The sequence below is a fragment of the Sapajus apella genome, unplaced genomic scaffold (assembly GCF_009761245.1).
Source record: "Sapajus apella isolate SASKATOON/1434 unplaced genomic scaffold, GSC_monkey_1.0 scaffold22, whole genome shotgun sequence".
Classification (NCBI taxonomy): Eukaryota; Metazoa; Chordata; class Mammalia; order Primates; family Cebidae; genus Sapajus; species Sapajus apella.
Window position 1 is genome coordinate 9,368,700 of NW_022436962.1, and position 11,054 is coordinate 9,379,753.

An 11,054-nucleotide genomic window follows, 5' to 3' on the forward strand; every position below is an offset into this window, starting at 1 on the left:
CATAAAATATCTCTTTCCTCTTCCTATCTGCTTTCTTTATTCCCATTAACATGTAACTAGTTCTTAATCAGATGAACTTTAACTTGATTGTGAGTTAAATTAGAATGTACAAAACAGTACCCATCATCATGTGATGGTTAATTTTATGTATCAACTTGACTGGACCACATGATGCCCAAATACTTGGTCAGACATTATTCTGGGTGTTTCTGTAAGGGTGTTTTGGATGAGATTAACATTTATATTGGCAGACTGAGTAAAGCAGATTGTTCTCCCTAGGTGGGCCTCATCCAATCAGTTGAAGGTCTGAGTAGAACAAAATACTGCCTTCCTCCAAGTAAAAGAGAATTCTCCTGCCTGATGGGCTTTGAACTGGAACATTGGCTCTTCCAGCCTGCTGGACATCAGCTCTGCAGATTTTTTTTTTTTTTTGAGACAGTGTCTCACTCTGTCACCCAGGCTGGAGTGCAGTGGTGCAATTTTGGCTCACTGCAACCTCTGCCTCCCAGGTTCAAGCAATTCTCCTGCCTCAGCCTCCCAAGTAGCTGAGACTAATAGGCACCCACCACCATGCCTGGCTAATTTTCGTATTTTTTAGTAGAGATGGGGTTTCATCACGTTGGCCAGGCTCGTTTTGAACTTCTGACCTCAAAGGATCCACTCGCCTCAGCTTCCCAAAGTGTTGGGACTATAGGCATGAGCCACTGCACCCAGTCAAGCTCTGCAGATTTTGGATTTGTCAGCTTCAATAATTGTGTGAGCCAATTCCTTATAGTAAACACACGTATACTTATATATCTCCCTATATATTTACTTCTATATATCTTATATTTATCATATTTATCCCTCTTATTGGTTCTGTTTCCCTGGAGGACTCTAATATAGAACAATATCATTATACCAAAACTGCAGCTAAAACTCGAGAGAATTCAGGTCATCCTGGAAAACTAAACGCAGGCAGGGTTTTCTAACAACAAAGGTCATATATTCTGACTATATTCTGAAGTCTCTGGTATTTATGGCAGAATCAAAAAATATACGTAGAAACATGGTGAAACCCTGTCTCTACAAAAAATACAAAAATTAGCTGGGCATGGTGGAATGAGCCTGTAGTTCCAGGTACTCATGAGGCTAAGGTGAGAAGGCTGGAGGATTGCTTGGGTCCAGGAGGTTGAGGCTGTAGTGAGCTGAGATAGCACCACTACATTCCAGCCGGGGCAAGAGAGTAAGACCATGTCTTTATATAAAAAAAAAAAAAAAAAAAAAAAAGGCATAATGCAAGGCTGGGTGTGGTGTGTGGGGGCTCATGCCTCCTATAATCCCAGCACTGTGGGAGGCAGAGGTGGGCAGGTCACGTGAGCTCAGGAAGTCAAGACCAGCCTGGGCAACATGGTGAACCCGTCTTTATGAAAATACAAAAGTTAGCCAGGTGTGGTGGCATGCGCCTATAGTCCCAGCTACTTGAGGCTGAGGTGGGAGGATGGCTTACATCCAGGAGGTCAAGGCTACATATATATATATATGTAGAGTTCTTTCCAGAATGCCTCATTTTCTAGTGACTTCCTACCTATTCTAGCCTGCAGTTTTGGGGGTTATTTGGCTTTAACAAATGAGTCACTTACACGGCTTAGGAAATCTTCCTACACACAGTAAACCAAGAAGGGTGGAGGGGAAAAGTGCATTGAGTTTTGTTTCCTTGGGCAATCTGGTTACTGGATTTAACAGAATTCCATGGAAATTTTTACATCCTCTAACCATGGCCTTAGCCATTGTCTACAAAAGTATCCGGCAAGAAAGTCCTCATGTTAGATGAGATTGTATACTGAGGACCAAAGACAGACTACCTCAGAAAAAGTTAAATCTGGAGATGATAGGAAACAGTGAGAGACCCCAGCTGGAGAAAGTGAATTAGGGAAATATCTTGGGGTAATTCTGGCGCAATAGTAGTGATAAAACAGCAAGCCATTCTTTTTTTTTTTTGAGATGGAGTCTCACTCTGTCGCCAGGCTGGAGTGCAGTGGCCCAACCTTGGCTCACTGCAACCTCTACCTCCTGGTAAAGGTAGCCTCTTGCCTCAGCCTCCCGAGTAGCTGGGACTACAGGCATGCTCCACCATGCCCAGCTGATTTTTGTATTTTTAGTAGAGACGGGGTTTCACCATGTTGGCCAGGGTGGTCTTGATCTCTTGACCTCATTGACCCACCACCTTGGCCTCCCAAAGTGCTCGGGTTACAGGCATGAGCCACCGCGCCCAGCCTAGCAAACCATTCTTTACTGCTAAAGGGCGTTCCCTGACCTACAATCTCCTCTGCCTCACTTGTTTGGTCACTCAGTTATAGTCTGTTCAAAGAAGAAAGCCAGGGCAGACACTACCCCACAGCTGTGTTCTCAGCCCTTGGTTTCTGAGAACACTCTTGGGGAACTACATTTGCTTTTTGGCCAAAGACCAGCTGAGTGGTTGGAGAGGGATCTTGTCGCAAATATAGGACCGTCTGTTGGGAGGGGCTGCAATATCTATGTTCCAAACAATTTTGGACGCTACCTCTTTTGAATGCTCCAAAGAGGTAGCATCCGAATGATAAGACCTAATTATTTTTAGTAGCATCACATTTCAATTCATGTAAATATTTTATTTTTCCTAATCATAATTTCTTTCTTTATGGATGGGGGCACGAAGAGGAATTAGTTATATTTCAGTTCCTTCTTTAATTAGTTTCAGGCATATAACGTTCACTAGTTGGGAGAGAATATCCAGAAGGGCTGGCTGGCTGGCCAGCCTCTAGCAATTCTTGAAAAAGCAGGTAAATTCTGAGTCAGCAAATGGGAAAAGAAAGCACATTCAGTTTTTCAAAAAGGTCGCATTTTCAAGCAGTGTCTGGCATGTTACATCACGTACTGAATTGGTACTAGGCAGATGGATCTAAACAATTGGTATTAGTAAATTAATAGGTAAACAGAATAATATTTACTTACCTTCATTTTATTTTTTATTTTTATTTGTTATAGGGATGGGGTTTCACCATGTTGGCCAGGGTGGTCTCAAACGCCTGATCTCAGGTGATCCACCCACCTCGGCCTCCCACAGTGCTGGGATTACAGGCGTGAGCCACCACGCCTGGCCTACCTTCATTTTAAAAGAAGGTATTTGACTGCATTTCTCACTTGCAAGTGGGAAGTAAACCCTGGGCACACACACAAAGATGTAAACAGGCCGGGCACAGTGGCTCACGCCTGTAATCCCAGCACTCTGGGAGGCCGAGGTGGGTGGATCACGAAGTCAGGAGATCGAGACCATCCTGGCCAATGTGGTGAAACCCCGTCTCTATAAAAAAAATTATAAATTAAAAAAAAAAAAAGATGGAAACACTAGACACTGGGGACTCCTAAAAGTGAGGAGAGAGGGAGTAAGTGTTGACAAACTGCCTACTGGGTACTATGTTCACTATTTGGGAGACAGGCTAAGCAGAAACCCAAACTTTAGCATCACACAATATACCCATGTAACAAACTTGCGTATGTACCTCTTGAATAAAAAATTTAAAAAATAAAAAAAAAAGGAATTTAAAAAATAAAGTCTCCATTTCCACAATCCTCTTGAGCTATCGGTATAAAACAGCACTTTGACAAACTCACATTTAAGGCCGATAACTACCATGAATACAAGACTTAATTCTCATTTATTTGTGATTTTGCAGGTGTTCAAACCAATGAATGAAAATCAATTATCTCTTCATATCAATGAAATTTGCTACTCCACTGTTATCTTCAGAATCATAGTCATCAAAACCCCATCTGAAAATGGTAATACAAAAGAGAACTACTAATACAAGGTTTCAGAAGACTGTGCAAGTTAAAATAACTGGCATTAAAAAACCACACAACAAACCACCGAAGATTTGATGCTCCTTTCTCTGATATGTGGCCTCTGATCTCTTTCTTAGGACAGTAGTTTTCAAAGTCTCGTGTGTAGCAGAGTCAGCAAAGAGCTAACAGAGTATATAGAAACCCAGGATTTGTATTTAAATGTAAATACAAAAGGTCTGGGTCTTTGTATCTTTACCAAGTTCTCCAGCAATGGTTCCCAAAACAGGCTGTTCACAATCACCTGGGAAGCTCTGAAAACAACACATTCCTAGGTTTCATCCCTAGAAATTTTGATTCAGTAGATTTGAGGTTGGGACCCAAAAATCTTAAAACATTTTTTAAAATGTTAACAAACTTCCCAGGTATTTCTGACCAGCCAGATTTGGGAACCCTGACTTAGGACACTTATTTAAGGTCTATCAAAGAACTTCAGGCCTCTGAGTTTACTAAGAATATCAATACCTTTGGGCAGGTTATAAATCACCACCCTTGAGAGAATTTAACAAATTAAACTGTCTCATAGTGACTTGATACTACAAAACCCTGCCCAATTTAGTACTTAAATTACCAAATGATTTTCTGTCTCTCCACTTTCCTCCCCAAGGCCAGGGCCTCCACGTAATATTTGTTTCCTAGGACTAAGGGTCTAAGTGCTCCCAAAGTTGCCCCAGTGGAGGTTGTTAACTTCTCCCTTTTCTTCTTCCATTCAGATTCCCAAAGCTGTGAGGAGCAGACCTATTTCGAAGTGTCACAGCCAACTGATGTCACTTGCAGTATTATGCATTAAGACATCAACCCAGAAACCTGGAAACGGCAGACACTAGACAACCCTATCATGAGAACTAAGCTCTTTGTGGAAGAAAATGCTCTCATTGCATGAGATAGGTAGTTTAAAATTTGACTATTCCTTTTTTTTTTTTTTTTTTTTTTTTGAGACGGAGTCTCGCTCTGTTGCCCAGGCTGGAGTGATCTTTGCTCATTGCAACCTCTGCCTCCCGGTCTCAAGCAATTTTCCCGCTTTAGCCTCCAGAGTAGCTGGGACTACAGATGCATGCCATCAAGGCCAGCTAATTTTTGTACTTTCAGTAGAGATGGGGTTTTGCCATGCTGGTCTTGAACTCCTGGCCTCAAGAGATCCACTCACCTCGGCCTCCCCAAATGTTGGGATTACAGGTATGAGTTACCATGCCCAGCCAAAAAACTTGACCATTCTTGATGCCAAGACAAGAGAAGCTTAATTATGACTTTAGAAGTTTCAAAAATACAGGGACTTCTGGGTAGCTCCTAGTAGCCAAAAATCCATAGATATCCACACCCACTCCTTCCTCATTCCAGAATCAGATGTTTCCATTCCAAGACAGAAAGAATCTGAAAGCAATGGCCTACAAGAAATTTGGGAAATGACGTTTGATCTCATTTTCCTTTCAATTGGAAGTCATGATATCAATGCATACCAAATAGAAAAATAAGCTCAAAAGTAGGTGAGAATTATAATCTCTAAAACGTAGGTGCTGATTTCTTATCCTCCTCACAAAATTCCAGATCACAGATGGAGGAATGATGAGATGATCTTACACAGAAGGCACTAACTGGAACTAACATGAGCCAGCAGCATGTCAAAGGCGAATCCAGGAGATGTAGAAATGCGCATGGGTCCCAGGTGTCTTTTCCAAGTGACAATGGGCCTCCTTCCTGGACAGCAGTCAGGAGACAATTCAAATGTACTTAAAAAATTGCCAGGTTGGCAACCAAAGGGAAGAGATTGAGAAGGACTCCCAGAACTGGGATGGAAAATAAGCCAAACACTTCTAGCAGCAGGACCAGCTGGAGGACTTGGTTTGTAGATTGATGTAGTCCCCTTTGGTAGACAAAGACAGGATATCTTCTCTGGAATTTCTCATCATCTTTTCAATGAGGACGCTAAAAAACAAAAAACAAGCCTGGGAAGCTTATTTTAGAGGAAAAGCAGAAATGGCAGATGTAGTCTGACTTGTCATCCGTGTTTGGTAAAGCCAGAAGGTTTAAATGCCCCTTTGTCCCCAGTTATCTCAGGAGAGAAGACAGTATCCCTGACCTTCAGGGGCTGGCATTCCAGTGGCTCTGTCATTACTGGCTCAGAAACAAGAAAAGAGGGTCCACAGGGCCACAGTGGAAGATGCATACATCTGCATGCCTATTCTCAGAACAGCATGAGCTACTTACCTCATAGCTTCATTAATATTTTTGTTCTCCTTGACGGATGTTTCTGTCCAACCTGTGAAACCGTTCTCTTTACTGAACCGGTCAATCTGGTCCCGACTCACTGCCCAAGGGGACAGATCACACTGGCAAAGAGGAAAAATAAAAGGCAACATCATAAACTTTCTGGGAATAAGAATATGGCTCAGATACTGTGGATATAAAACATTTTCCCACCAATGGATAAGAACACCAGCATCGGAAATCCACAGTCAACATTCTTCCCAAAGAAAGTCTCACCCTCAACATCCTTTGAAAGGAGGTAGAGATGATTCTGCCAGCTTAAGAAGGGGAAATGGATGCCCAGAATCCGAGAGCATTTTACTTAACTTTCTAACCACAGATAGAGGCTAGGGGCCATTTTCTGAGATTGGTCACATACCTTGTTGGCCAAGAGCAGGCAGGGCACGGGCTCTCCATTGGGCAGTGTGAGCTTACTATCTAGGTCCTGTTTCCACCTCTGGCTGTTGCTGAAGGTAGTGGCATTGGTAACGTCAAACATAATAACACAGGCAGAGGCATCCCGATAATACAGTCGTGTCATAGAGGTGAAACGCTCCTGCCCTGGGGAAAAAGGGAAGAGTTCTCAAAGTGACCTGAGAGCCAGCCTCTGTATCCTAGCACCTCGCCCTCTCCCCATTCCTTGTGGAAGGGGGAAGTAAGCATATGTGGCAGAGGGAGCCACTCACTTTCCCCCTCTGACTCTTGGTTTTCTACCTATCCCATAAAAGGATAATGAAGGCTGATTATTTCCAAAGCAGATTCGGCACCCAGATTGCTCTAGTCCAAATCTCTGCTCTGCTGCATACTATGTGACTTTGGGCAAATCAAGCTCTCAGTGGTTCAGATTTCTCAACTGTAAAGCGAAGATAAAAGCAGTAGCCTTTTTTTTTTTTTTTTTCCAAACAGAGTTTCACTCTTACTGCCCAGGCTGGAGTGCAATGGTGCGATCTCGGCTCACTGCAATCTCTGCCTCCCAGGTTCAAGAGATTCTCCAAAAGCAGCTTTTATCATAGGGTTGGTGTGAGGATTAATGAGTCATTGAATTTAAAATGCTTAGAAGAATGCTTGGCACATAATACGGATTCACTATTTTTATTCTATCTATTTTCTGGGGATCTCGTTTTTCACCAAGGTCAGCCTTAAATCTAGAAAAAGCAGCCTCCCCTGCCTTGGGAGTGACCACCTATGTCTGGACAATCCACCACCTTGCCAGCCCCTCCACCCACATACAGACTGCTCTAGATTTATTCAGGGCAAAACATCTACAAAAGCTCTGCATCTATTCAGCTCGTGTGTCCTCAGAGCCGCTCAATCATTCCTGCTTCAAAAAAACAATTTCTGGCTTTGCTGCCTCATTTTTTTTTTTTCCCTCAGAGCGTGCTGGTTAAATAAAAATTTCTTCCCTTGTTCCTATCCAGCCCTCCCACTTTACCTGCAATATCCCACAGCTGAAGCCGCACTATCTCGGAGTCAGACCACTGGAGAACCTTCAGAGCAAAATCCACTGAAAATATATGCACATTATACTTTAATAAAATTTCACTGTAAAAAATGAATAGGGATAAACTCAATCAAAAAGGCAGTGACAACCCTAGGGACATATAACCAATTCCATTTGTTTATCTTTAAGCCCTCAATTCACTGAGATGAATCCACATGCACGTATTAAGTGTGAGATGGACAATTCATACTCACTTTCCAAAGGGGTTTCCAGCTTTTACTCTCTTGTTAAGCTCATTTATTTGCTAAGATTGTCTCCAAGACTGGAGGCAAGAGTAACTAAGACAGGGGTGGGAGTAACTATGAAAACAACTCTCATTCTCAGGTTAAACAGTTTCTGGGAGATTTAGGGGGTTTTCTCAAGGAAGGGATGATGGGGGAGAAGGGGGAAATGAAATAAGCGTGGTTGCTTTTGTATCGTCCACATTCAATTTCACTGTTGGTTTCTAATCAAATTGTATTATGAGAAGAACACACCCTGGGGAACTCTACATCCACGGTAAGACTGCAGGTATTATCTTGGGCAAGAATGGAATAAATGGAAAAAGTCCCAGAGGAGTCCCAGGAAGAAGACACTGCATGGATGTTGCTGAAGAGTCCTGCTGGAATCTACCACCAAGTCTGCACGTGCTGAGACTTCTTGAGTTAAGGCTGGGTGAGTATTCCACGGGGAAAGCTTATGGATAAGGACAGAAACAGAGTAATTTCTGAGGTTCGGAAATATTATCTTTCACCTCTGTGACAGGAATCAAAGCTAAGGGAAATTTAGAATAAACACTGAAAAAAATTAGCCAGAGTCAATTATGTTCTTTGCTAAAGGAAAACTATAGCAATTATTAAAAATTAACTATTAATAGCAGGGTACTTTTAACTCAAATCTGTGAAATAGGGACCTTATGTTATTTAGGAGTGGGAGGGCTGAGTGGTCAAGATAGAGTGTCTGAAACTTTAAACCTTTAATTTTGCCGGACTTAAATTTCTTTGTTCTTTTGTTTTTGAGACAGTGTCTTGCTCTGTTGCCCAGGCTACAGAGCAGTCAGTGGTGTGAACAGGGCTCACTGAAGCCTTGACCTCCTGAGTTCAAGCAATCCTCTCGCCTCAGTTTCCCGAGTAGCTGGGACCACAGCTGCTTTTTTCTTTAATTTTTGTAGAGGTGGGGTCTTGCCATGTTTCCCTTGGCTGGTCTCAAGCAATCCTCCTGCCTCAGCCTCCTAAAGTGCTGGGATTGCAAGTATGAACCACCTCACTGGACCCTACTGTTTTTTTGTTTTGTTTTTTTAACACAGAGTCCTTGCTCTGTTATCCAGGCTGGAGTCCAGTAGTGTGATCTTGGTTCACTGCAACCTCCGCCTCCCAGGTTCAAGTGATTCTCCTGCCTCAGCCTCTAAGTAGCTGGGATTACAGGTGTGTGCCACCATGCCCGACTAATTTTTTTTGTACTTTTAGTAGAAATGGGGTTTCACCATATTGGTCAGGCTGGTCTTGAACTCCTAACCTCAAATGATCTGCCCGCCTTGGCCTCCCAAAGTGCTGAGATTACAGGAGTAAACCACTATGCCCAGCCCTGCTGGGGGTTCTTAAGGAGAATGTTTCAACTGCAATGTAAATGCTTGTTAATTTCTTTTTAAACTTCCATATGAACACAAGCACACATTTTCAATTTTTCCATTAGTACAAGTTTTTCCCCTTAAGTTGTTTTAACAGAGATAAATAAAATTTTAAGTTACTCTTCCCCCATCACCAGCTAAATACCTTCTAATTAACAATAAGGCAATTCTACCTCTGAAAAAACAGTTGAGTCCAAAGGCTACGCCCGAGAAAGAAATGATGGTGTTCCCTTCCTCCCTACCTTCTCCAGTTTGAGGGGAAAAGTGGTGGGAAGACAGATCAGAGAAGTGGTATATTTCACATTCTTTGAAGACTTCTTTGGTTACCTTCATTTAAGCAATCAATGGACAAAAAGTTCATCAGCCCTCATGGGCATGTGACTGCGTAGCCAAGGGGCTCGTTTGGGGATTTTGTGTCTTCCATCCCACCCACAGCCCCGTAACTGAGCTAAAGTTCTTCTGACCAGTTCTGCTTCCTGCGTTCTCCCCCAGAAGCCAGGTTAAACACCTTGCGGTTCCTTCCTCAACAGAGAGGGGCAGGACAACAGCCCCAGACTGCACCTAACCAGGAGGCCCTACAGAGGATCTCAGCTTCTTCTGCTGACTGGAGAGATTTGCCCATGACAGCTGAAAGGCTGAGGCAGGAGACTTGAGTTCACAGTGAGCTCGCAATAAACAGCAATTGCTCATCCTCAGCCTCCCTTCCCTATTCTCATCGTCACTCCTTAGCTCTTACCTTTCACCAGGCAGCCGGTTCAGGTTGGGAAAATCGAACTGGGGAAACCCAAGAGAGGCGTGTAAACCAAACACCCAGCAATTACACCATCCAGATTCCCAGACACTACTTCCTGGCCCGAAGAAGGACCCAACAACCGACCGCAAATCCCCATCCCACTTGGGTCTCCAGCTCGAGTCCGCGGTCCGGGCCTCTTCCGACTCCTCCCCCCAGAGACGTCTCACCTCCCACCGTGGACTTGTAGTGTTTGCTGAAGCTGTCCTGGGAATATCGCTGCACCAGCGACGTCTTGCCCACTGCGGCGTCCCCCACCACCAGCACTTTGAACAGGTGGTCGCGGCTGCCCATGGCTACCGGAGTGTGCGTTTTAGAGAGGCGGAAAGTGGGGAAGTAGCTTGTTTTAACCCCTTTGGCTCCCGACCCTCTTCAAAGTGAAGTGAGGCATTCCCACCCACCGCCTGTGAGGGCTGCTCTGACGAGAAAGCAAAAAAGGAAACTTTGCACTCAACCTATGCGCGCTTCCTCCCCGGGCAGCCACAACCTGGGTGGGGCGCAGGGCGCGAGCTCCGTGCCCCCGGCAGTTCGCACCTTCCCCCCTACCCCCCTACCCGACTGCCGAGAAACAAGAGCAGGCGCTGCGGAACCTCACCCACCGGGACTTCCCCGGAGCGGCTCCAAGCCAGCAACTGAATCCCAGTCAGCTCATTACACCACTGGGGCCAGATGATGAGGACCCTCCCCTTGCTGCACAAACCAAATTGTGAGAAAAAGCAGCTGGCCCCTCGATTCCCTAGACCCCCTCCCGCGCCTCTCTCTCGCCTTCCTCCGCAAGCGTCACGTGCAGGGTTGCCTGGAGCACTACATTTCCCAACTATCCTCGCAGCAGAGAGAACTAGCCGAGTGCAGAGGCTCACCCGCGAAGCCTCCTGGGAAATGTAGTGTATTCATTATTTTGTTTTAAACCAACCTACACAATGTTTCAAGGCTTCAAACTCCTTCAACTGTTCGGAATCTTATTTTGAAACGGTTCTGGGTCAGTGAAGATCCCTTAAGAGGAGATTTGTGCAACGTGATCTCGCTGGCCTGAATCTGTCCCCAGATAGTTT

At 44.3% G+C, this 11,054-nt stretch overlaps 1 protein-coding gene across 8 annotated transcripts; it reads right to left on the bottom strand.

Annotated features, from left to right (window-relative positions):
- Positions 1–3,656: 3,656 nt before the first annotated feature.
- On the bottom strand, positions 3,657–10,822 carry RAB29 (RAB29, member RAS oncogene family). Of its 8 annotated transcripts, none has more exons than XM_032288983.1 (6): positions 10,602–10,822; positions 10,173–10,298; positions 7,538–7,609; positions 6,485–6,666; positions 6,067–6,188; positions 3,657–5,588 (listed from the first exon to the last, which is right to left on the bottom strand). In XM_032288983.1, exons 2-6 carry the CDS (start codon positions 10,294–10,296, stop codon positions 5,450–5,452), a joined length of 639 nt encoding a protein of 212 aa, XP_032144874.1. In that variant the 5' UTR covers positions 10,297–10,298; positions 10,602–10,822; the 3' UTR covers positions 3,657–5,449. The 8 variants fall into 8 exon arrangements, with proteins under 8 accessions (XP_032144874.1, XP_032144873.1, XP_032144876.1 ...); XM_032288982.1 differs by having other exon boundaries at positions 10,173–10,415; positions 10,557–10,821; XM_032288985.1 differs by having other exon boundaries at positions 3,657–5,784; positions 10,173–10,415; positions 10,602–10,808.
- Positions 10,823–11,054: the final 232 nt, after the last annotated feature.

What these genes read in the sequence shown, in the direction of transcription:
- RAB29 (XM_032288983.1), bottom strand. Translation starts at nt 10,296, where the DNA reads ATGGGCAGCCGCGACCACCTGTTCAAAGTGCTGGTGGTGGGGGACGCC. An exon ending in CTACAAGTCCACGGTGGGAG is followed by an intron (nt 7,610 to 10,172) that starts GTGAGACGTCTC and finishes ATATATTTTCAG; the next exon opens with TGGATTTTGCTCTGAAGGTT. An exon ending in AATATTAATGAAGCTATGAG is followed by an intron (nt 5,589 to 6,066) that starts GTAAGTAGCTCA and finishes CAATTTTTTAAG; the next exon opens with TACATTTGAATTGTCTCCTG.